Source organism: Ostrinia nubilalis, chromosome 3 (assembly GCF_963855985.1).
Source record: "Ostrinia nubilalis chromosome 3, ilOstNubi1.1, whole genome shotgun sequence".
Classification (NCBI taxonomy): Eukaryota; Metazoa; Arthropoda; class Insecta; order Lepidoptera; family Crambidae; genus Ostrinia; species Ostrinia nubilalis.
In genome coordinates, this window is record NC_087090.1 from 18450185 (window position 1) to 18477899 (window position 27715).

The window sequence follows — 27715 nt, forward strand, 5'->3', positions numbered from 1 at the left end:
TACCAGGAAAAAATGGTTTTTATTAAAAACCCCGTTTTTACGAGATAACTCTCGGTTTAGACAGATATTTGACGACGACCTAATATGTACAATAATAGAACTAGACCCAACTGTATATACAAAGTCATACGATATCATACATTAAATCGAGAATCTGTATAACATAGAATTTGATATACATAGGGACTAAAATAACGATATTTTACAAATTAGATAAAGATTTCATAAACACAATAGGGACTCGCTAACATTTTACTAATTCTATGTATACCATATAAACAGAAGTATATTTTTTCTAACAAGTAAGTTTTGGCCACGCAGCTGAAAACATTCTAACCGTTAATTGATTTTGGAGATGTTTCAGAAAATTCAGGAATTACGGCGTAGTTTCTAAAAGCTATAGTTAACGGAACGCTCACCTCAAAACCACGGAAGCTTAGCATGATAATACCGAACCGACAACGGAACATTTATCAAACTTTGCCCAAACTTTCTAATACCCATAATCTAAGTTTCGCCAATAGCTGATATTGTGAATAGGGGAATTACCTGAAGTTTGTTCCATTGGCATGGGAATGAAAATATAATATTGAAATCGTTGTTATACAAACGAGGCCCAAAGTAGACCCTTGATAGAGCCCATCATTAAATAATACGGACATGAATGGTCGCAGCTGCGTGGATCGAACTTGAAATATAAACAGAGATATAGAAAACAGATAAACTAACAAACACAACCAGAACAACATGAGACATTAAGCCCTTTAATTGGTCAGGAGGTAGATACATACGAACCCTTGTTCCCTATACAGACATAGGTATAGCATATCGGTTAAAATTTAGTACAGTTTTCTCATTCACGCGACATTACCAATGGAGAAATTCAAAGCCAGCTGTGTCAGACTTTAACGGATTGGGATTAAATTATTTTACGGCATCTAAAAGTTAGAACTTTAAAACACTTGTTGATAAAATTTTGATTTCAGTGTTAAACCATCAAAGAGGTTTTTCAAACATTGGTAATGTCGAATGAATTTCCACACAGAAACTTTTCACTCTTTCAGTTTTTCACACGAAAGTTTGAGTTCTCACTCTAAAAGTTTCAAATCACTGTTAGATTGTTCCAGCTGGATCACACTCGAAGACGATTGATGTCAGAATCAAAGCGCTTAGGGTGGTTTAGTTTTAGGGGTCACTTCGAGTCACATATGAATTATTGAAATTCTTGCTCGGATGCCGACTGGCCTACTTCCCGAAGGGTCGGACCGGGACATTATCTGTTTCATCGATGAATATCCCGTATCCAGAAGGCTCCCCATGTTCTAGAAACTAGCTTCAGAAGTCATCTAGACAGATATCTCTTGGATTTGGACGCGCTTTTTTGCGGGAGGTGGTGCGTTGCTCGGCCTCTCTTTTAATTCCGACTCGCTGCTGCGCTGTGGAAACCGATTATATGTTAGGTACTGGATATTTTTGACAAACAAACAAACATGTTTTGTCATTATCTTATTGGAATTTTACTGCTCTCTTGAGATTTATTGTTGATGAAGTTTGTTAAAAATAATGGAGACATAATATTCATAATTTAATTCTCCAGACACATTAATAAATTCATTGTTTAAAATAATAAATTAACCCATTGCCACATCCATAACTGTAAGTAAAGATACAAATAAAATAAGCCGTTCGCATAATAAATTGGCCGTTAAAATAAGTTTATTATTTACATCCACTTAACAGCCGGCGCACCTGTATCTGTAATAATCAAATATCCCGCAGAATCATGAGTGAATCGGATTTAATATTAATATCATCGAGCTCGCCGACTCCCGACTGCTGTTTCAGCTGAATACATTTGCATTGTATTATTATTTAATGACGTTAATTTGTTATGTTCAAAGATATAAAATGGAACTTTAAATTAAAATATTCCGAATCATACAAAACAACTTTAAAGAAGACATTATAAAAGCAAGATAATTTACTTTGTCTCTTTAAATTCAAAATGAAGTTAAATAGTTGTTGCAGAAGTTGAAGTTAAATTATAAAGTTGTGTACCCAGCACGTCGAGTAATGAATGGCTGAAAGCTGCTAATGAAAGCCAGTTGTACACACGACAGCACATCAGGCTACCAATTTTTGTTGCAAAGTCGCCCCTATTACAACTGCTCAAGAACCCACAGTGGTAACGTTGAGGTGCCTCGTCTGTGCGTTTGAAAGATATTGTTACCTTGAGGGTGCTCTTCCGCGGCGACAGCGCAGCGGTCGGGTCGCTGGTCAGCGACCCGGTGCCGGTTCTGCTGCTGCAGCTCCCTAAGAAACAAAAGAACGATGCTATTTTGGAACGTCGAATTCCTTTTTCAAAAGTGTTAAACAGTCGAATGACTATTTACAACCGTATTCACAAATTACTATGAGGTCTCACAGTGCGTGTGGACGCACAGGGTGACACACGAACCAATCACAGAGCTCTAATCAACACTGTGCGTTTGATTTGCTGCTTCACATAAGCAAGCATCGTTTGTAAATATGGGCGTTACAAACTGCGACTGTGCTGTTTGCGTGTTGACTGCGACAAAGTGTTAAGTGTCTTTTGTTTTGTACTTATTTATCTATGTGCGTTACCTTTCTTCGGCGGTCTTAGAATCTTTTACCATTTTGAACTTAACTCTATTTGCATTATGATCTAATTTAGACGAATTCTAGTACATTTTTCGAACACATTATCACAAATTACAAGGGCTTGTATGCAGTGAGCCTAGGCGCAGGCCACCGATTTTTAGTTGGCCGATAGTTGGGCCTGATTCTAATTTGTATGAAGAATCTGCCGATACTAAATCGGTGTAATGTGCGCACTTTCATACATCTACGTGCTGATTAACAGCCCGACACAACTATCGGCCAACAAAAAATCGCTGGTCTGCGCCTAGGCTAACTGTTACTTCAACCTTACCTTCCCTCCTCGGCCTCCGATGAGTAGTCCTCCGGCGCCCCCTCTGGAGGTAGATCCCGGCGAACACGAGCACGTTCAGAGCCAGGAGGAAGCACCCTGCCCCCACCGTCACTCCCAGCGCCACGGTGTAACTGTAACAAGGCAGAAATAGAACTAGGCCGATCTGAAAAAGTAGGAAACTAGTCAAGTGGCATAGGCCTTTTTCCAGTAGTAATCATAGGGCTCAAAAACTGAACTCCGACAAACGTAGTGTCGGAGTAACGTAATGTCGAAGTAACGTATGTCGGAATTTACTTACGTAGCCTAATCATTTCATAAGTTTGTAACTAAGAGTCATTCGGGTTTTCGTCAAATGTCTCTTAATTTTTAAACTCTTGAAGACTTTAGGATTTAATTTCAGCTTAACTTTGGCGACTTGATAAAATAAATCTTACTTCAATTTAAACTTCCAAAGTGAACCGTAGAGTTGTATTTAGATCAAGAAAGGAATTGCCCAGAATAGTTGGCGGACTTGAAAGGGAGCTAGATCCAGTTCCGGCATTGCTTACAGAACTTTCGGGAAGGTGAAATTCTCTTAAACGCTTCTACATTCGGGAAGTGCACCATTAGCGGGAACAAAACAACAGAGCGAACGCTGTAATGTACCCCTAAATAATGACGGTGTTGCTCCATTAAGATAATATAAGATATACAAGAAAATCTTGGGGATCTGTAAAATAAGTTCAGGAAAAATTTAAATTTTTGCATAGATAAATCTTCGTTTCCAAGAGTTGTAATTTGAATTTGAGATTAGTAAGAGCTAAGACAGTGTTCTCTGGTAGACAATACCGCACTAAAACTTTAGTTAGACAATATTGCGCCACCCTATCCTTGATAACTCCGCGATAGTGTTCCCAAACACATCGTCGTATAAAAGCGCCATATCAACAAACAAAGCCCCCAACTGGATTCCGCTCACATCCCCAAACATAACGCAAGCACTAAATAACTCGTTTTATCGCGTCCAGCTAATTCGGTAGGAAAATTGGCGCCATCTCTTATTATTATCATCCAGGAACACTCCCAAAAAACGCTGAGAAATGGCAGCATTACTCCGAGACAAAGCGACGCAGGTAGTAAACACATTAGTGGGATTACATCCGCGGGTTTGTCGCAGGTTAAACTGAAATATGTCACTAACTTGCGTAGTGTAAGAATTCTGGTGTTGTTGAGCTGTCACGACAGATGGGCCACTTTGCAGAATTGAAGTGAATGCATGACAAGTGACAAACGAGTATTACTAGTATAGCTGCGTATAAATCTTATTTTTATTCTTACAGACAATATAAAATAATACACCACGCAACTGAGTGCATTATTTTTCTCTAAAAAACTGTATCAATGAAAACACCAATGATTGCACAAGTATTCATTCACGTTCATTTTACCAAAACAGCGAATCTATTTTAAATTTTAGCATCTCGCAGGTATGTAGTTGCAAATGTTGTAATGGTGTGGGTTTGCAATAAAAAATTACAGTCAACTGTCGAGGAGAACATCTTCCGCTAGGTAGAAAAATGGTTACCGTCTGGCCGACTGTTTATTATGTTAATCAAAGGTCCAGTGACAACACCAGCCCGACTGCGACTAGTTGGCCGACCAGTCGCGCGCGATGATCGGATCACCCCCGCCAGTCGATTTAGGGAAGCGGAAAAAGTCACATCTGAACGCTACTTATCTGATTGTACGTTATACTTGTACGTGGGTGAGCGATAGTTGGTGATTTGTCACATAAAAGGCATTGTATTAGTGCTCAGTGATAAAAATAAGGAAAATAAGAAAAGTTTCTTAAATCAATCTATTTGACACATGCCTACTTACTTAATTCCAAGAACTAAACATCATAAAAATGTAACTTGCACGTATCTGTTTTATTTATTGTCAAAACCGCTTCATTCCAGCTCAAATAAGCAATTGCCAATAACAATCATTTGGTCAGCGGGCGGGCTAATAAAAACAAACATGTCGGCCGAAAACGTTTCAGTGCACACCGCGGGGACTCGCTTCAATGTAGACCGGGACTTTACACGGGGCTTCACGATTAAATCGTTTAGATGTCACAAAAGATAGACTCGATACGATAGAACGAGATCAAATATTGTAAAATCTCCTTGTTGATAATTTGTTAGCGGATTTGAGAGCTATTTGCATCTTGCGTCTTGATTTAGGTTAGAAAAACACCGTTAGTTGTTCCTGGCGTCAATGGGTCAGAGTATTTAATTTAAAGCGAGACGATCCCATTTAAAACGAGACGTGTGAACCCTCATAATTAGGTCTTAGTTGCCATTTTCAGACAAATCACGATGACATAATACTCGTACAAAAGATTGATTTGATATTTACTGAAAAATCGCCTCATATTTATGTAAATACGGCTTAGGGACGACGATACATCGAACTAAAAACTATGATAGTTGTAATAAGTGCTATTCTGCTACATGCATGTATAGTCTGACTAGCTTTCCGCCCGCGGCTTCGCCCGCGTGGAATTTTGACTGTCACAGAAAAACTTTATCGCGCGCGTCCCTGTTTCAAAAACCGGGATAAAAACTACCTATGTCCTTTCCCGGGACTCAAACTAACAGAGTTACTTTCGCATTTACCTATAATATTAGTATAGATGTGCTGGTGACTGTACACTGTTTTAATTGGACCGCGCGCGTTAGTGACATAGTATTGCAATGCGATTGGTATACATCTGGGAATCATTTATTGGTAATTGCATCGATCACATTCATTACACATAATATACATGCCGTAGTTTATGCTTTTTAGTGGAGCTCTACGTCGCATCGCTGGGTCAATTAATACAGCTGGTTGGACTTATAATCTTTTATTTCCAAAAACTCGACACAAATATTTTCAAAAATGAACAACTTTATACTTTGTGTGCAGAGTATATTACATACCTAGTTGTTTAGCTTGAAAATTAAGAACTTATGAAGTTAACCTTCTCATAATTTTAGTGCTTAAATGCATTATGAGCTTGTTCTTTCTACCTCAATTGTTTGTAAACTACGCCAACGTTATAACCGTTTAACGTCAACGTTACACTATTTACCGTACCGTTACCGTCAGGTATTACCGCTAACGAGATGCAATGCGTATTTTCTATAAACTTGCGGTGTACGCTTGGAATCCATTTGCCGCCTTTATAAGCTGGGTTTCCCGCAATATAAGAACTACCCTCGTTGAGGGCGTAAAAGCCTCTAATTAAGATGTGGGGGGTATTTCCTTAATGCTACCTGGAAAGAAGCTTGCTTGGGCCGGAAACGATCTTGGAAGTTACATTACACAGACATATTTATTCACATATAAGATTTTTTTCAAGGAAAACGGACGCCAATGGACCGATATGAAAGCGTGAAATAAACAGTGAAATAAACCAACCTAATAATGTACTTTGAAATGACATGGGCATTGGGCAGTATCAAAACAAGTAACGGCAAGCACTACTAAAATAACTTTGCGGTGGCATCTGTGTATTATCAAAATGTTTAATGCCCATACTATGTCTTCCGGCCTGTGGCCACCACTAGAGAACTTTTTTGCCCCAGCGGCCATCAATTCTGCGAGCTATGTGCTACATTCTGGTACGGTATCTGCAATACTGCGTGTCCAGGTTGGTAAGCGAGTCCTTGGGCGAGGGCTGCGGCGAGGGCAGCGCGGAGAGCTCGAGGGCTTGCACTCCGCCTCCAACGCACATTGTGACACGGTACCTGTAATACGCACTACTCCGGGTCACATTTTGCTACGGTACCTGTAATACTGCGAGTCCAGGTTGGTGAGCGAGTCCTCCTTGGGAGAGGGCTGCTAAGAAGGCAGTGTGGAGAGCGAGAGGGCTTGCTCTCCTCCGCCTCATTCTGACAAGGTACCTGTAATACGCACTACTCCTGTTCACGTTCTGGTACGGTACCTGTAGTACTGCGAGTCCAGGTTGGTAAGCGAGTCCTCCTTAGGCGAGGGCTGCGGCGAGGGCAGCGCGGACAGCGCGGGGCGTGGGGAGGGCGAAGGCTCGCACTCCTCGGCCTCCGACGCCTCCTCCTCGGGCTCCGAGCCATCCTCGTCCTCGTCCAGGGACGCTGCAGTCGTGTACAGCTCCGGGAATATGTCACCTGGGGAAGGACAGTTGGGTTAGGCAAAAGAAGGCAAAACCGGTCGCACTGTTAGTATCACATTATCAATGTGGAACAAGGTAAGGTTTTTAAAGGCAAGCCAAGTAGCCGTTTTCGCTAGTTTTGGACTGATCAGTATGATATCAAAGTCTTCGTTGGGACAATGCTTTGTTTGTTGATTGATATTGCCTATTTAGAGCAGAATTTGTGTAATGAGCACAAACGTTTATACCTGGGATCGTGGACCTTTGTGAAAGTGAACCTAGTTACCGCAATACATACAGCCGAGTGGCTTTGGATAATTAGCATTAATTTTTCATACAGACTTCTTATATTTTTTTTATACAAATAGAGATACTTTTCAACAATGAATAACTCTACGGTGTAGAAAATAATCCCTTACGAGGGCTGTAAGGATCCAATATCTATTACGAAATGACTTATTGATATAACGACATTAGTACAAACATAAATAATTGATTATAAGATAATCATATCGGAGGTGACAATTCGAGGCATTTATTATATCAAATTGATTAGATCAAACACACAACAATAAGGTTCGATCAAATTAATTAACTACGTTATTAGGACGGCGCCGTGAACGCGTAATTGGTTTATGTCCGGTAATTAAACTGACAATATTTGTTTAGTTATGTTTGATGTGCCTAGCGAACGCATTCGTGGAAATACTAAACTGATTATAGGTCGATTATTGTCGATTCAATTAATACATTATAATATTTTTCAATTAAAAACCATACGAGATGGATTTAAATTACGGTTGAATCTTGTTCCTCAACTGATTCCAAAAATCTTTGTTATAATATTATTATTATTTTTGTCTAAATATAAAGGATCTGTAAGTAGCATAAAGCATAGTAAGTAGTTACCTAAATTGGGATGTCATTTCATTTATTTTATAACTTTTTAGTCTTTATCTCTAGATATGATTTTGAATCCACAAAATATACAGGATACGTTCACGTAGCGGAATCAGATACAGAGATCTAAATTGTTTGTATAAATATGCGGGACGAAACCATTGTTTCCGCGATCATATTTTCGCCTCCCCTGTAAATGCGTATAGAATCGTTCGATATGACCCAAAATGCAAATTTTATTCTCCAACTTGCCGATATCTTGAGATCTGCGCCATAAACCCGCGGAGCCGTTAAGATAACTGAATAGGGGAATGATTTAGGGATAGCTTGCTTATTTTATTCCTGAAAGTTCCGAAGTCGTTAATGAACTGTGATTTAGAGAGTGAAAGGGTTCACAGTGGAGGTAGGCCTAGTGACTCTACCCATCGCCAAACACCATGGACATAATATCTTACTAATGTGTACTAAAATCGAAAAGCCCAGGTGCATTTATGAAGCACTGCGATTGATGACTTCACTTTGACGTATGTGACCACTACAAACAGTTATGTGATGTGAAGTGCGCTCCAGAGCACTGCATCAACTGCCGTATTACACAACATACAGTTTGATTGAAGCCTGCCAGTGACTAAAATGGCAACCTCAGACAGAACACTAGAAAATTGACAAGCTCTGAATGAAGAAGATTCTGCAAAACCAGATGAAAAACCTTACTTAGTGCAGAAATGATACAAAACTTGTAATATTTTTATATTCCTGTTCATTTTTTATGATATCTACTTAGTTTTATGGTACTTAGATGATTCATTACGTGGAATCACCAGACCTTCTGCATATTTCTGTGTTATTTTGCAAGGCGTTATCTCAAACTTCGGCACAAAGGTCGGTGCGGTGTACCCTGGGCATTGTGGCAAACTCTGAAACTCTTCAAACTCCAGAAACAATGTGTGCCGAAAGAAGCGTAGTTGAGAACTCCGAGGACGATTGTTATCGGCCGCCGCCATGTTTGCAAGGAAGCCCACTCGGTGCGGTTCTTAATGATTGTGACGAGTGGGAAGTTGATAATTGCGTTAGGGCTGGTTTGTAGTGGTAGTATTTGGTTTATAACTAACTTAAAGCTTGATATTGGCCAGTTGCCAAGATGCCGACATTGCCGAAGAAAATTTTGGCAGATGTTAAAACCCTTCGTAAAATAAGATTTTCCAAATTGCTACTTTATATCCTTGATTAACCTGAAGTAAAAGTGTGCCACATAATAATTAACATGAAAGTAAATACGTACTTTTTATATCAATAAATTAGGTTAAAACTTATAAACGATGCACCTAAATAGCAAAAAGTGATTAATGATTTTCAATAATGGGCCTGAAGGAACGCAGTAGTAGGTTAGAGCCGTTATTAATTGTTCGCGGGTTGGATTCCGCCATAATGAGGTATGCGGAGCGCCGCACAATGGCCGAGGTAGAATGGAGCCGATTGAGGGAGCCGCCGGTAATCGCGGGAACGCCTCGATGTCCGTTGTAAGAAACAAAAGTTCCTAATTATGTTTTATGCCGGTTTGGTACCGGAGTACAATGCCAGAGAGCGCAGATTCTATCTCTGATTGTAGTAATCTCGGCGCGATCATTTTCTTTCTGATGTTAGGGTGCGTACAAATTATGTTACAAACTGTTGGTAGCACACGCCGTCCATGTGTAACTTATAAAACTTGTTTTTTGTAGTCCAGATGCATTTTGAGGATGTATGCAGTAGGTATGCTCGCATTATGTTTTAGCTTCAATAAAAAGATTTACCAATTTACCATGGCTCAAGATATAGAATCTGAGTGCTTGAACATAATTTGTTTATGATATCTGGTGGTATACCATCCGGCAATAACAGCGAGGTGTCAGGAATACGCCTCAGAAATTGCCCCCGTAATAGTAGAGCTTTGTAGCGCGCGTATTGTGGCGCTGATAATGCCGCGCGCACAATGCCCCCTCCGGAATCGAAACCCGGGACCCTTTTGTCGGGACACAATCGCGCACCTGCATATCGAAGAGTTTCAGGATACGTCCCGAATTGAAAATTTACACAAAACAATCGAATTAATCGAAGGAAATGGGTCGGTTAGTGCTGTGTTGCTAATGTGTTACGTGTTTGCGTGTAATCGGGACAACTTGGTTGGTGTAGACAGATCAACAGCCTGTTAATGAATAGCTATACAAATGCGTTTGTCGATCTTGTATGTGTTATGTAGAGGCGTCATCACTTAATGTTTATGGGTACAGAAATCGCTAGTGGGCAATTCTTGATTCGTTACTGTAAACCTTTCGCTACAATAGTGTTCTATTCAGTTTAGTCGGGAAAACAAACATAAAACAGCTTTAAAAGATCTGTAATCCTACAATGTTTTTATAGCAAGCAGTTTCCGAGAAATCATTTTAGGATTGTGAAGCTTACGGTCTTTTGTTGAATAGTTTACAAAACCTTTGACAAAATCCTATTCAACGTAACACACAGGAATATGTCACTGTACTCTTATATTTCATAATATTTTACTAGGTTTCGCTCTGCCTCAGACTATCTTTTTAGAGTTTTACAAGATGGTTTAATTGCGTGGTATGTACGAGTAACAAGCAAAAAGGTAAAATTAATGTCGCACTTATAACATTTATGATGGATAAAATAACCTCATAATACATCAGTGAATAAACGTCACCGAAACGGTGACAAATTTGAGATGTTTGAGCCAAAACTGTGATCTCTCACAAAGCGCTGTTCATTATCTTTGATGTGGCCGCCAAACGACGCCGCCTTCCGACGGTAACACCGGGACGGGGCTCGCCAATTACATTTGTCATATCCTCTTCATTCTGTTTCGTAATGGCCGCCTTCTTCAGCGTTTTAAACCGCGGAACAATACATTAATCAGCCGGGTTTACGTGTCTCTGAAGGCACGTTCATTAATTTGCTAACCGGACTAAAGGACGACCCGTTATAATAATAACCCAACAAGGGAACAGTTTTTTAATCAGCTGCTTTGGGCGGACACGAAAAATCAAGCTTTTGAGGATACAATGAAGCAAAAATTTTTCTTTTTATTTAGTCTTATTTTTCCAGTGACTGAAAACTAGGCCTTTTCTCCATTCGTGTACGAATTTCTGTAAGCACATCACAAAACTTTTTAGAACGTTTGCGTGATTCACATCGATTTATTTTTATTTGCTTTCCCGTCCCAGTGAAAAAGTTGCTCCAATACATGCGGCTCACGCTTTCAGCACATCGTTAAAACTGGCAAGCGGATACCTACTTCCCTGCCATTAACCTCGGCACGTGACAAAAGTTCGTTTTAATTGGTATGCATTGTAATAATTTCAAGTGATTCAATGGTCCCGAAGTTTCACCCCGGAGATAGCGCGGCAGGAACAGCCATAACAATACAGTAAGTTAATTCTTCCGCAAAAAAAAGTTAGGCAAACTTAGCAATACCATCTGAACATTTTTACTCGAGGGTTGTAACCGAATCATCCCACTCCGCTGGCCATTTTGTCCTCCAGGATACGTCATCATGATTTTTTATATGCATCTGAACCTACCTACTTCTTTTTTCTTACGTTAACTGGCACCATACCTATACATATTAGGTATTTATCTCCAAATTGTAGTCTTGAATACAATACACCCTATGTTTGGCGACGGCATCAAATATTGAAACTAAAAACAAGGCGTCACAACTAAATGGAGTTATTCAGGTTAATGCCACCAACAACAGCAAACAAAGAGCACCATTATTCGTATGGACTGGCGTTTCTCTCCGACCTTCGCCTCAGATAGTGTTTCAGAACATTTATTAGGGGAGGAAGGGGGAGTGGAAGCGGTTAATGAGAGTGTTCCGTATACGAATGCGAGGGGAAGAGGGGGTGCCCTAATGGGCTCGGATAACAAGCGTGCTCAATTCAAACTCGAGCGTAGACGTTAAGCGTCTCGATTCCAGCTCTCTACAGTTCTCAGATTTCGTTTACATAAACGTGTTAAGGAGGTCTGAGCCGATGAATGTTAAACACTTTTTGAAAAGGGAATCAGGAATCGCAATCGAAATTTTAAAATTCGCAATCCAGGTTTTTTTAGAAATGTAATCACGATTTAGCTAGATTGCTACTGAACGTCTATCCGATCAATCTCCTGCGATAATACGTACGTACCAATAGTACGAGTTGGCATGATAATTTCGTAACTTTTTATAAATTAGTCCTTAAGCCAGCTTACGCCAATAGGCGGTTACTTGCCTGCCTTTAAACTTGTAAAGCTGTGTCGTACAATTCTATTATGATAAAGCGTAAGACCATCAAATAAAATTACGCAGTAAACAAAAGAGAATTTCTTGTAAGTATCAATAAATCCACAATTGTGTCAGCATTACACTTTGCTTGATTTCAGAGCCCCTCAAAGACAATGTCTTCAAAAAGCAGAAAAAGTCTTACACGTCTCAAATGCCAAGAAACATACAACAATAATTCTGATTCCGACTTATCAAATTACAAATGAACGCCGCAAAAACAAAGCTCTTTATTCCATTGGGAAAAATAAAAACGTCGGAAAAATCTTTGTTTTTTCGGAGCGGTTTCTCATCATTTCCCTCTTGTTGTATCGAATTTTAATAATTACGCAAAGATACGTGATTCAGCCAGGAGCAAACAGCAACAAAAATAAAGGGGTTCACGAAACTCCGCTCAGTCGGAAAGTTTCTTGTGAGAACAAAAAATCCTGCGCTTAAGTTTATGTTGCTTTAAGTTAGGGTTAATTTATTACAGGCTTGTGGGTGTTTTCGAATAAAAGTTAGCGTCGGGAAATATTGTTTGATGTTTCTTAGTTGTAGAAAAATTATGGAACAATAACTGCTTCAAGTTCCGATGTTTATTACCTGTCTGATACTGCACTGGCCTTCGCAGTTTATTGTATCAGGTAGTTGAGACTTTTGTAATAAATATGATTTCATGGTGCATTCAGAGAGAAGTTATTTCTTCAGAGTGGGTTGTTATAGCTCAAAAGAAGATTAAATTAGAAGTTTTATTACCATTTAGGGAGATTGGACATTTCAACGTAGTCTTAATTCTTCTGAACAACTCCTTGTAGGGGTAAAAAGAGTTCTTTGATCTTGAATAACCTGTGCTTGTAAAAGGTTTTGCGGAATTGGGCTTTAAGGCTTTCAATTATTGATCGTAGTCCAAATCCCTCATTTGCCTCTAGTCAATTGGGGAGGGTCGTGTTCCTGCATCGTGAAGACGGCGACCGCCCTGTGAGTTGACAGATGTTGGTATTCACGGTACCTATTCAAGAAGACAGCGGATTACGGGTAATGCAGCAGGGAAAGGCAATGCATGGAACTGTTACGCGCTACCTCGTTCCCGTATAAATAACCTGATGGTAACAAATGAGCTAGAGTTGAATACGTCTGACCTGCGAACATGTCGGGGTGCACGGAGCGGAACTGGTGGTGTCGCGGCGCGGCGCCGGGCCGATGCAGCTGCGGGATCAGGTGCAGCCACAGCGCCATCTTGTGCCCGCGGTAGTGGCTCTTCACGCGGAGCTTTGTACCTGGTGGGGAAGTTCAGTTTTTGGTAGATATTTCCAAGTTTTGAAAATTTGACTTTACAGATAGTTTTGCTTTCTTCTGCTGCTTCATCTCAGCATTGGTCTACTTTAGGGAGAAGCCACTTGGTGCGTTGCGGTCGCGACGCGGCGCCGGAGCGGAGTCGCTGCGGCGTCCTGCATATAAAAATCAATGATATGCCAGACGGTGCGTTCCGGCGGCATATCATACACCACAGGTACACCCCGCACTTCGATTGAGCGAGACGGTGCCGTTGCGGCGCCGCATACCACCATGTGTACAGTGATGCGGCAAAATGTTTGCGGTGCGACGCCGCACCGCACCGTGTGGCTTCTCCCTTATAGTCCCGATGCAGTACTGTGATGCAGATGATTGAGCACTTATCCCTCAAGCACAGCGTGGTCGTTTATCATTATGTTAAAAAATTTAAGTCTTCACAACACAATTACTCTCACACCTAATAATAACATTTGGCTATAAAAACATCCAAGCTTTAAATACCATGACCAATACTCACTTATGCTAAGATACTGCTGCGTGTTCAGCTCGTATCTAGGCCAGGAGTCGTGATGTCGCTCGTCCGCCCTCGGCGTGGGGTCAGCGGTCTTGGCGAAGGCGGCCAGCAGTGCCACCGCCGCCTCAGCCACCGCCACGTCACCGCGTGAGTAGTTGCGAGGAGCGGCCGCCGAGCCCCCCACTAGGGGCAGGCCGAGGAAGTAGGGCAGGGTCTCGCTGGACACACTGCCTAGGCGCTGTTGGGAGATACACTTGACGTTATGAGTGTTCTGAAGGCCTAGTGTGAGTTTTTATCAAACGCGTCAAAAAATGACATTATATGTATGACGGATTGTACAGCGCCCCTAGCGGGAAACGTTCAAAAACTAAAATTTTCATACATTTTTTAAACGCGCTCACTAGTGAGCGCGTTTGATGTAAACTCACACTCAGCCCACAGATATCAATGGTAACTTGTAGTGTATAGTCATAGTCATTTATTCCATAAACAATAACATTATAAATATAAATAAATAAATAAATAAATATCTTTGGACAATCTCACACAGCGCCATCTAGCCCCAAAGTAAGCAATTAATATGCTTGTGTTATGGGTGCTAGCTTAACGGATATACTACTTATATACTTTTTTTTTTTTTAATACATACATATTATACATAGTAACACCCAGACCCGTCACAGAAATTAAAATTCATCATTTCAATTTCTGCCCGGCCGGGAATCGAACCCGGGACCTCTCGGCATAGTAGTCCGTTCTGAACCACTACACCAAACGCCCGACAAATTATCGTATCGGAAATTACAAAAAATATGAAAAATTAAAAAAAAACATCAACCAATATAAAATCACAAATTATACAACACAGCATAAAGCTTTAAGGAAGCATTTAACAAAATTATATATTACTTTTTATCATTTAAATAATCCTCAATACAATAATAACATTTCTTCAATAACAAAGACTTAAGCTTATCTCTAAATTTATTAAAATTATAAATAGTATGGTATAGTATTTGGCCACTTTGTCTGCTCCAATATATCTGACGGCGACTGTACTGAATGTAGGTCCTCCCCCAATGAATTGCAGATTGATCAGTTTGTAGCAGCCTGCAAGCTTAATAAGTGCGCACTATGTGGGTGGACGACCCACACAGCATTTGTACAAACAATTTCATTGCGAGCTCTAAACTTAGATATTCTTAAGATTTCGTGGTCTTTTAGAGATATCCAATCGTATGTGGGCGGAGTGTGGACAAACTTTCCAGTTACGTAATTCGCATGAAAAGCTCATTTATTCAACCCTATCTAGATAATACTTTGTCAGCGCAAAAGTTATCTTACGATCTGTGCCAATAGTAATAAGCAATCTTGGGAAGAAATGAGGCGGACTAACATCAAGACTAGAATAGAAACAAAGGAACTAAACAAACCTACCTTTCTGTATTTAATTCGAGTAGTCTTAGGCTGGGTTGCACCATCTTACTTTAACTTTGACAAACGTCAAAAATCTGTCATACTCCATACAAAAATCACCGGTTATCGTTATAGTCACGGTCAAAGTTGGGTGGTGCAACTCAGCCTTACTGTATTTAGATTATGTTGATGCCTAATCTCATTCAAAATCAATAGCACAAAATAAGTAAAATAAAAAACTCAGACTTTGAAATCTCGTGCTAATTTTATTATATCATAAAATAAACTGGAGGAAACAGAGGGGCAGATTAATTTGTAATATCTGCTTTATTAATTTAACTTAATGAGGCGTTTGTTCATCTAATGAGAGATAAAAGGGCCCAAGAAGTAGGTATCGCGCTTGTTAGCCATTTTATTAATTAGTCTGAAAATGTTTGAAATTATACAAAAATCCATTGTGTGAATTATCAACTCGGTGCGAAGTCAATTAGGCGACATTCGATATCACTCGATCAGGCCGAGGGCTATTCGTGCCTCTCGAATGACGACAAGTTGATATGAACTACTTCGGGGAAATCTATATTGGTCTGTTTATTAATAAAGGACTTGTTAGTTACAATTTCACGCCCTCAATGATGTTATGTATGTCAGTATCACATTCAAATAATTCGTGACACCCAAAGTAGCCAGGAAGTTACACTTGGAATAAGGTTGTGTTGTCATTGTTGTTAACTTTATGACCACTTTGGATGTCACGTGACTATTTGACGCTGAAGAGAAGGACAATAAGAAACTTTCTGTATGAAAACAATTGAATGGGGAAGGAAAATACAGTAAAAATAGAATTGTAAAATGTACTTATGCATTAACTGGTCACTGAAAAGTTTTAAGATGATATTGACCAGCCAAATTCCGAGCATCGCAGTCTCTATCTACTGGAAAACCGTCGAAATGTTTACGGTGTAATAGCAGTCAGACGACGCGAATGGGCACCGGACGCCACGAACTCCATGGACAATTCGATACCGAGATATTAATGGCGCTAGTTTGGAAACGAGTTCAATTTTTAGTGTAACGCCAAAATAGGAGGACTGGTCGAGCGGGATATTGGATGTTCCTGTCTTTGTTTGGAATACAAATGCCGATAGCTTTTTGTCTACACCACTATTGGATCGGAAGTGAAGGACTTTTTTCAAGTAATTCAGTTGGTATCAGAAGCAATAATTGCAATAAATTTAAATAGTTTTAGGTTTATTAATTTATTGTGCAATAAAACGTGTGCCTTTGGATGTTGATGGATTTTTCCATTCCTAGAAGATCAATAGTGATGTTCTAACACTTTTGGCCCCTCTTCTTGCGTACAGCTGGGCCACTGTCAAAGTAGGTGCGGCCACAGCGGCATCACTTAGTGACTCCAGCGTGGCGTCACGAATGTTGATGGCGTATATTGTACTTTCCTCTCAAGAAGATCCATCGTGCAGTGTTCTTACCTGAGGATAGTCAGCATCTCTGCTTTGGTGAGCAAAATGCGCGAAGTATGTCTTAGCCCCTCTCCTGTCGTGCAGCTGGGCCACTCTCAAAGCGAGAGCGGCCACAGCTGCATCGCTGAGTGACTCGAGCGTGGCGTCGCGGATGTTGATGGCGTATAATTATTGTTATTTTCTCCTAAGAAGATCTATCGTACAGTGTTCTTACCTGGGGATAGTCAGCATCTCTGCTCTGATGGGCGAAGTGTGCAAAATACGTCTTGGCCCCTCTTCTCGCATGTAGCTGGGCTACCCTCAACGCGGGAGCGGCCACGGCTGCGTCGCTGAGTGACTCCAGTGTGGCGTCACGGATGTTGATGGGGTGCTGGATGGGCTTCTCCCAGTCCGTGTACTCGTTGCGAATGGCCGCGAAGATCTCGTTGCGGTGGTACCGGTACACGTTGCGGACATACGTGCGGAGGATCCGGTTTCTGGGTGGAGTAAAAGTTTCGGGGTTACGATTGTGAATTTGACGAAGGTTAATTTACAGCTGTGTAGAAAACGCCTATATAAAAATGAAAAGATACATTCTCCGTTGTCATCAAAAGAAACATCAGATTTTTTTTAACTAATGATGAGTGTTTAGCGTCATAGCTGAAAAAAAAACACTGCCCAGTTGTTTATAAGGTGTAACTATTTCAAAAGTTCAACATACAAATTGGAAAACAGCCTCACCTGTGTTCCTCTTCAAATCCGTGTCTAATATCGTCTTCACTAAAGAACTGGTAGCTCTCGGTAGTAGCTACCACCACGGCCAGCGCGCAGTCGAGGAAGGCGTCGCTGGCGTGCAGCGCGCGCGTCGGCGGCTGCGCCTGCGCGTCCCGTAAGGGGACTGACGGCGCCCAGCCTGCTAGGAAGCGGGCTCGAGGCGCTTCGACTGCTAGTAATGCAGCGAGCGGCCTAGCGCGGATGCATTCTAGTAACCTGGTTGGGGAAATATTGTTTTAGCAGGACTCTTTTGATAAAACTAGGAAAGTCTTTTAGTGTTAAAGAGTCACATGAGGCGTCATGAATTGGAACCAGCTCCCCGATGGAAGGCTTAAGCTTCAACCACTCCAACGCACGATCAAAGGCCAATGCCAGGTCGTGCGACCCATGACAGTTCACGCGACCTGTCATTTCCCTATGATCGCGCCGGCGATGGCGATCTGCACGCGTTGGTGTGATTAAGCATTACTGTCTATAATGGAACCACTGGGACCAATGGGACACAAAACAATAAATACAAAGTTATGTGTACTCGTACCTTCATCTAATGATAAACTAACAATCAAATGGACTGAAAAGTAAGAATGCAATGGTACACAAACTTACCAGTCGTCGGTAGTGGCTCCGTCTGGCGTGCACCGCAGCGCCTGCGCCGCGTGATCACGCGCCAGGGCTGCGTCGGGCGCCAGAGCCGTCGGGCTTAGCGCGGAGCCGCTCAGCAGGAGCACTCGTGATACCAGACCTGGTACAATACCGGGATATTAAAGCTTGTATAACTCGGCTCTATCATCATTTGTAAAAAGGTAGTCAGGGTACCGTCGAATAAGAGCATTCAACACATCCAGGGGCGCCTTTTAAAATAGGGATCAGTAAATATTGACGCAATTATTACAGAATCGAAGAAAGGTGGAGTACGGGACTATTCCTACTTCTCGTTTCCACCACTGCGACTCCTGTGTAGCCAGGGTCTACAGCTTGAAGAAAGGTGGAGTAGGCAGATTCTGCAGAGATCTGTCTCTGACACCTGACGACCTCAATTTGGCGCACATGCACATTGGCGCTGCTTAGAGGAGGCCCACGTTCAAGTAACCTAAGCAATTTTGTTATCCAGGTGCCAGCGTACCATTGGTCTCCGGCATCATGAGCAGCACGTTGGCCAGCGCAGCACCGGCGGCGTGCCCCGCCAACGTGACGCGCCGTCTAATGTAACCTAAGATACAGTTGGTGCAGGCTACCTTTGGTCACCGTCGGACTGTGTGCTTCCAGCTGTTCCTGTCGCCCCCCGTCCTGGGGGGCTTGTAGGGTCCGCCGTGCAGGCGGACAATCGCCGGGAGGGGCTGTGGTAGAGAAGGCTTTGTCCGGAAACCCACAGTCTCCTCCCACTTATGGCGAGTGACGGAGCACCGGGGTCTTTTTAGTGGGTATGCCTCGTCCTTCTGACTTGGTGAGCCCCACATAACCTACCCTGTCCCCGCAGGGTAGGTATGCGATTCAACGCATTTTTTCCCCGTAAAAAAAAGGCTACCTTTGGTCTCGGGCATCATGAGCAGTGCATTGGCCAGCGCGGCGCCGGCGGCGTGCCCCGCCAGCGTGACGCGGCGCGGGTCGCCCCCGAACGCGGCAACATTGCGTTGCACCCACGCCAGTGCCGCGATGGCGTCGAGAGCAGCGGCGCCGCCCGCGCGATGCGCCGGGTCCGAGCGGGAGCCGGGGGTTAAGTAACCTGAGAGAAACAGTTGGTTAAATCTCATTCATAAAACCATTATACCGCAAGGGGAAATGAAGAGGCTTTAGAATTTTCCTATTTGCTACCTTTTTCTCTCTGAGAAACTTGACAGTGATTTTCCTTGAAATAGCGTACCTATTGTAATCTGTTCCTGTTAGGTTCAATTCCTACTTTATCAGCTGATGAAGATATCACAAGTTCGAATTGTTGAAGAAAATTACGATTTCGTGCCTCAGAAGGACGATAAATCATCACTCCAATAAAATAGAGATATGGCTTCATTAGCCTCAGGGAAGAGCCTGGATGCGGGCAGCGCAGGACCGTTCATTGTGGAAAACCTTGGGGGAGGCCTTTATCCAGCAGTGGACGTCATTTGGCTGAAACGACGACGATGTCTTCATTATAAAATTGTCTGATATTTGAGTTATGACCAGAAGAAATGGCAAACCTGAGTAAAGCATGCGCTTACCTTGTCAACATCTGCTGGTATCAAAAGGATGTACTGATACTAATCCATACCTAACAGTCCTAGCCTATGGTTGAGGGTGACGACGAGCAGGTGCGCGCGCGCGGCCAGCACGGCGCCGTCCAGCGCGTTGCCGGAGCCTCACTCGTGCTCGCGCCGCCCGCCCACAACACGCGTAGGGCGCCCCCAGCCGCCTGGTCGTACAGTAGGGCGTACCTAACAGTCCTAGCCTATGGTTGAGGGTGACGACGATCAGCAAGCACAGCGCCGTCCAGCGCGTTGCCAGAGCCCCACTCGTGCTCGTGAAGCCCCCAGCCGCCTGGTCGTGCAGTAAGGCGTACCTAACAGTCCTAGCCTATGGTTGAGGGTGACGACGAGCAGGTGCGCGCGCGCGGCCAGCACGGCGCCGTCCAGCGCGTTGCCGGAGCCCCACTCGTGCGACGCGCCGCCCGCCCACACCACGCGTAGGGCGCCCCCAGCCGCCTGGTCGTACAGTAGGGCGTACCTAACAGTCCTAGCCTATGGTTGAGGGTGACGACGAGCAGGTGCGCGCGCGCGGCCAGCACGGCGCCGTCCAGCGCGTTGCCGGAGCCCCACTCGTGCGACGCGCCGCCCGCCCACACCACGCGTAGGGCGCCCACACCACGCGTAGGGCGCCCCCAGCCGCCTGGTCGTACAGTAGGGCGTACCTAACAGTCCTAGCCTATGGTTGAGGGTGACGACGAGCAGGTGCGCGCGCGCGGCCAGCACGGCGCCGTCCAGCGCGTTGCCGGAGCCCCACTCGTGCGACGCGCCGCCCGCCCACACCACCACCGCGTAGGGCGCCTCCACGCCGCGCGCGCCTGATAAGGGTTTTAGGTGCATATTAGAAAACGAAGCTCAAAACTCGATTCAATTTCAAGCTCATAGATAGTGCCATCCACGAAGACGCGCCCCACCATTTTTCCGCTAATGGAGTGTTATCGGTACTTCTTGGATCGGTAATTATCCATGAGTGCACACGCAGACTACAATGATGACGCTCTGATTGCTCGGATCAAATTCCCCGCATCCCGCGTTTCCCTCGACTAAAAATTGGTAAGGCGCGTCTTCGTGGATGGCACGACCTATACGCGATGCGGCATGACCTAGCGGCTACTCGATAAAAATCTATTACACATTGCACAAGCCACCGACCACTAGAGATGGCCACTACCACTCTTGGCAGCCTCCCCACATTGACTGAACTTTACGGCCGGTTCACACATGTCTCCGTTTTTTTATCGTGTACGTTTTTTTTCGTCGTACACGATAAAACGGAACAGTAAAACGGAGATATGTGTGAACCGGCTGTTAGATAGTATTACTGTGACTTATGCTAAGACAGAGATCAAATCGAGCGTTGAGAATTATTTTCTAATAAATACGGAAGTAGAAACATCTGAACGAGCGTATAACAATACTAATGGAAAATAATGTTGTCATTAATTTGACGTATAATTTTGAATGGACATGAATCAACATAAGTAAACAATGTAATCTTTTGTTTTTCGTAATTTGGCAGTAATTATATTTCTAACATACGACGCGCAAAACAGTCGGAATATAATTATGAGGAAAACTCAACGTGAGGAAAAATGCTTAAATAGGAAAATTTAATTTACAGAAAGTTAACACCAGCCTTTATATTATTTACGAAGTTGTTCGAAATTACTTTCTAAATAGGAAATTTTTCATGTTTGGTATAATTAATTTTCGCTAAAAAAACGTTGAATTGAGACATAAATAATGTTATTTTATTTTTTCTAATGTTAAAATTAAATATTATTATGAAAACCATTATTTCACCTTGCCGACAGCAAATAAGAAGGTACTTTTCCAATAATTGATAACTTCCCGGTAATATTTATTGCTCCTCTCTACTTATAAGGTTTTCTCAGAATTTGTGAATGATGTTCATCTCTTAAATTACCATAAGTGCCTTAGAAAACGAAATACAATATTTATTTTCTTTCAAAGCAAAGCATAAACAAAAGATGGGAAATTAAGCTTCAATGTCTCATAATTCAAATGTTATTCAAATAAAATTAGCACGGAGACATGCCCGTCAATTATTGTAAAGCAGGAGAAGCTTCCATTTCGAGAGAGGGACGCTCAAAACAAAAATGTACGCACAACGGCACACAAGTTACTCTGGTATCTTATGTCCACTGAAAACCAGTGTCTTGGCACTTGGCAGTAAAATGTCAACTGTCAAGATGATACTGAGTGGGTGATCTCTTTGGCAACATTTTTTTTTCTCTTTTCTCTTCATTGTTTTTGTACTTTTTTTTTATTAGTTATCATATAAATATTTTTTCTTTCTTTTCTTTTTCTTTCTTTCTTAATGAAGTTTGAAATAAGTGCTGTTATTGTGTACTTACCGCTACCGGGCACATAGATGTTGAGGTACAGGCAGTCTTCGCTCTGGTTGGCCAGGAAGGGGACAGTGGCTTTGAGCTCGTTGTACAGCCCTAGGGGCATCCTCGATAAAGCTGCACTCCTGGAAAACGCTCATGCTATTAACACAATCAGCATCAAATAGTTCGTAGCACCCAAAGTGACCAAAAAGTGCGTGTTGCAAACTTTTTGGCTACTTTTAGTGTTACAAACTATTTGACGTTGACTGTACTAAGATATTCCACAATTTATATCGCTAATATTACACGTAAAGGATCGTTCAATCTGTAGATATTTAAATCAAGAGTTAGTAATACGTAGGTACCTACTACAGTATCCTCAATTTCAGCTGAGGCTAATTTCAAGCAGATCAAATTAATCTTTTCGGATCGTACCCAATACGTGACTCCAGATTGTTGTCCGTATCTCATAGTTAAGGGTTATGTAATTGAATTACTGGATCATCAATAGATTACCAGCCCGGCCGGAGCGGGCAAACATCTGGACGGTTTCGGATGAATCAAGCTTGTAATGGAGTTACACTTCAAAGGGTTACACCACATCTGGGTACACTTAAGACGCAATTCCAAAACAAATGTCAATCTCGTGTGAGATAACTTTATAATTGGGGACGTAGTTAGAATTTAGTTTGAAATGCTTCTGTTTAGGGGGCTCTGCTTTGCTAAATTGGGATCGCAACAATATCCAACTTGGGCTGTGGCTGTTGTTTCAGTTTAAAAATTAGGTATTATTTTTTGCGTAACAGATTTAAGAGTTTATAATCGGTAGCAAACTGGGGACCTTTTCAAATGAAAAAATTGACTGACTCAGGTGATACTTTAAAGATTTCATTGTTGAGTCATGCAGCAGATGACGTATCGTCGCGACACTACTGGTTTCTAAGTATCATACATGTAAATACATATGTACATACGTAAATACATAGATATGTATTTCTATTGAATCGTCTGAAGGTTTCGTTTCAGCCAAATGACGTCCACTATTACTACGCTGAACAAAGTCCTCTTCCAAGAATTTCCACATCAACCGGTCCTGTGTTGCCCACATCCAGGTGCACCTTTATTTTCTTTTTGGAAGGTATTTCATAGAAATACATAGAAACCAGTGGCCGCGATCCACACATCGAACTCATGCCTTCAGCTGCGAGTCTATAACTTTTTACTTGCTAGGTGACATTTTCCATATACTCGTATGCAGTTGCTAAAATACCAGTCATACAACTTTTTAACTTACATTAATTTTGCCCAAAAGTTTTGTAGTTCTACATCATCATCATTTTCATGATAATTTCAGCCACAGGACGGCCACACTGCTGAACACAGGCCTCTCCCAATGATTTCCACATTGCTCGGTTGGTAGCCTACATCCAGCTACTTTGAGTCCTACTTACTTGTTGGATATGTCCGGGTAGCGCTGCGGGCAGACCGGCGCGTACGCATCGGCCAGCCGCGTGCCGGACCAGGCGGGCGGGGGCGGGGGGGCCCCTAGCCGCGGGGGGCGCCCCGCGTACGGCACCCCCCAGAACGCCTCCACCGGCTCCAGCCGCCGCGACGCCGGCTCCACTATGATCCCGCGGATTGCTCCTGGGGAGGAGAAGATAGGTTAGTATTGAAACTTGTGCGTTGAAAATACTCTCCTGATACTATCTTCGAGGGAAGTCGAACCTTAATTTCGAACTCCTCATATGTTCTTCTGATTAATTTCGTTGCGGGTCCAATGACAGTTTAACTTTCCCCCGGGACAAACTTGACCTTCATTGGTTGGGTTTTTGTGGCGGTCAAGCTGTAGATCCTGGCTACACAGGAGTTGCAGTGGTGGGAACGAGAGGTGGGAATAGTCCCGTATCTTCACTTCGCACTGGATATAATCTGCAGTGTATAGACATTTGTCTCGAGCGCATACGTCACAGACCAGTCAGCGGGGGCATTCAGCGTCCGACCGTGGTGCGGGCAGGTCGTGCTGTGTGCGTAGTTGAGCCAAATAACAATCCAATAGTGGAGATAACGGTGTACAATACACAATTAATCCTCAGATTTGAACATATCTTATTATATTTCGATTGATTTTGTTGCGGTTCCATTCCACTAGGGAACGAGTAGAATTCTTGACCTTAACAAACATACTTATCGGTCACTACCTTCTGTATTTACCCGTAGGTGGCTATCGATAACTGCTTTATTGTAAGCATCTTAAAGGACAGTTGGGACTACAACTAATTCAGAGCCTACCTCCCTTAATCGTTCGTTCGTTCGTTTCAGCCAAATGACGTCCACTGCTGGACAAAGGCCTCCCCCAAGGTTTTCCACAATGAACGGTCCTGCGCTGCCCGCATCCAGGCTCTTCCCGCGACCTTTACCAGATCCTCCCTTAGTACTTACTTACATATCGAGCTGTTTCGCGACCGATATTTGAATTAAATTCTATGAATAAAGCAAAATCACAAATACCATCATGTCAATAATAAGCTATCATTGTGTATCTGCCTCATTATTTTCGCCATTAATCAAACTGTTAATTATGCGTCAACTAAGTAATTGATGTAGGTACTACTAACGACTTGACGAACTGGCATTCCACGTTAAGACTTCAGCAAGAAATTGTAAGGATTGGTAACCAGTAAAGTTTAGCGTTCCAGTACTGATTAAGATTAAAAACGCGTCTTCGTTTATCTAACAAATAAGTAATTTTCCAGATGTACTTACATTTCTTTGGTTAAAAATAAATCTGACAGTTCCATTTTTTCAGTATTTTCAAAAGGATTTAACATAATCCTGTAGGCACAAGTCAAGAATTGACGAATGAGTGGCATTTTTCCCAGCTGGCCCATCGGCCCGCGTAAGCGTCCAACCCAAATCCGTTTCACCGAGGTCACTCCGGCGCTATTCAGGCCCAACAATTAATTTGGCCCGCCCGATCGACATTTGGTTTACAAAATGCCCCAGGACAACCCGGACAGGCCCGGACGGCCGCTGATTGGGCCCGGGAATTAAACTCGATCCAAAACATGCCCGGCTCTGTCCGGATTATGCCTGCTAGTATTTGTGGGTGTTGCGTACAATTAAAACTGGGTCTTAGTTTGAATTGTTGGTGAGATATTATATCCTCAGATTATAACGTGGGACAATTTCAAATCACCGTGGTTCTTGAGATAGGCTGTTCTAGTTTTGAGTACGATATATCGTTTCGTTTCTCGATATTACACCTTTGAGATGGATGATACCTAGCACCTATTATATGGCTCTCTTCATGGCAACAGTGAAATCTACAAAAGAAATTGAATGTGCGTGTTTTTCTAATCATTAAAAATATCGAAATCTTTCCTAACCAAAAAATTTTGTACCTACTTATTTGGTCTACTCATGAGTTAATAAATGATTGGTTAAGTTAAGATTAAGTCCAATTAGGATAAAAACTACTCTTTTATTTGGAGGTAAACATTTCAAATAAACGTTAGAGCCATTTATAATGTTAAAAGAAAATACTCATTGTTCAAGTTCCCGACTTCGACATGCCTTTTGTAACATATCATCGCTTTGTCAGACCCCTGTCTGGGGTCCGTCCGAGCAATACAGACAGAAGTAATTGGAAAAGATTTAGTTGGAACCAATACCACAATAAAGGCAGGTACAGATCGCGACGAGTATTGTTGTTTCTGTGCCAGAGCTAGAGACCAATCTATACTCGTATCTATACTATCTATTCCTACTAATATGCTTTCACGCCTAAACCACTGCACTGATTTTGATGAAATTTGGCATAGAGATAGTTTGAGTCCCGGGAAAATACATAGGATAGTTTTTATCCCGATTTTTGAAACAGGGACGTGCGCGATAAAGTTTTTCTGTGACAGACACAATTCCACGCGGGCGAAGCCGCCGGCGGAAAGCAAGTGTTACAATAAAAATAAGGATTTCCAACATAAGTCATTTTCGTCAAATAAAGTAGAATTTTTATAGTGTTACTGCTGGTTCAGTTAGTAATTTCGAGAAGGAATACAATTGTAACAACAAGGTGTAATTAAGTTTAAGAGTTCAGCTGATTAGTTTTTAACTCAATATCATTCCTTCGGGGGTTGTTTCACTTAATTGGAAGAAGCTTTCGATTCTTGTATTCGTCTGTATTCCAGGGCACGTACCAACTCTAAATCGTATACGAGTACGATGGTGCCTATGTCGGAGATCAGAGACTTGGGAATAAATGCAGATAGTATTTGTTTTAATTACTGCTGGCATTGGTAATGATGCTTCAACTGCAAGCTCTTGCAATGCTTGCATAGTCATGTATGGGAAACACTCCATTCACTAACTCAGTGAACTTATATTATGAGTTCAGAGTACCCGTAACTTGTCGCACGAAGCAGTAACGTGACTAACTCGTAACTGTAATGATGCTTCAAACTTGTGTCTGTACTCTGTGTGGAAATGACATTCCTTACTCACCAGAGTGTTTTGTTAACTGTAGCCCAACCCGATAAATACTTCCTACGCATTATGAGGCATGAAGAAACACGTAACAGTAATACTTCAACCACGTGTGTGGCAATAAATGATATTATGTGAATAGCGCCGCGCACCACGCAATACGCGCGCTCCATGCGACATCACGCGTGCTTCATGCGATACCACGCGTGCTTCATGCGATATCACGCGCGTTCCATGCGCTATCACACGCGCTCCATGCGATATCACGCGCGCTCCATGCGATATCACGCTCGTTCCATGCGCCATCACGAACGCTCGCCTGCCGGTCCTATAGCGCGGGACTCACCGGCGTGTGTGTGCACGATGCGTGAGCTGTAGCGCGGGACTCACCGGCGTGTGTGTGCACGAAGCGTGAGCTGTAGCGCGGGACTCACCGGCGTGTGTGTGCACGACGCGTGAGCTGTAGCGCGGGACTCACCGGCGTGTGTGTGCACGACGCGTGAGCTGTAGCGCGGGACTCACCGGCGTGTGTGTGCACGACGCGTGAGCTGTAGCGCGGGACTCACCGGCGTGTGTGTGCACGACGCGTGAGCTGTAGCGCGGGACTCACCGGCGTGTGTGTGCACGACGCGTGAGCTGTAGCGCGGGACTCACCGGCGTGTGTGTGCACGACGCGTGAGCTGTAGCGCGGGACTCACCGGCGTGTGTGTGCACGACGCGTGAGCTGTAGCGCGGGACTCACCGGCGTGTGTGTGCACGATGCGTGAGCTGTAGCGCGGGCCGGCGGCCGCCAGCGCCGCGAGCACCAGCGCCGCGCACCACGCCGTCCGCGCGATCTCCATGCGCCATCACGCGGTGCTTGCCTGCCGACAAAGGAGGTAATTCGTAAAGAAAACACTAAGGCTGAGTTGCACC

General features: G+C 43.0%; 1 protein-coding gene across 1 annotated transcript; it reads right to left on the reverse strand.

Moving 5' to 3' along the window:
* LOC135088396 (neuroligin-1-like) lies at positions 1–27642 on the reverse strand. Its single transcript, XM_063983244.1, has 14 exons — positions 27543–27642; positions 23770–23962; positions 22343–22461; positions 20630–20782; positions 19274–19471; positions 18355–18490; positions 17716–17964; positions 17210–17471; positions 14102–14336; positions 13431–13568; positions 6909–7107; positions 2954–3084; positions 2231–2313; positions 1–1436 (listed from the first exon to the last, which is right to left on the reverse strand). The coding sequence occupies exons 1-14, from the start codon at positions 27640–27642 to the stop codon at positions 1347–1349; spliced, it is 2286 nt and encodes a 761-aa protein (XP_063839314.1). The 3' UTR covers positions 1–1346.
* Positions 27643–27715: the final 73 nt, after the last annotated feature.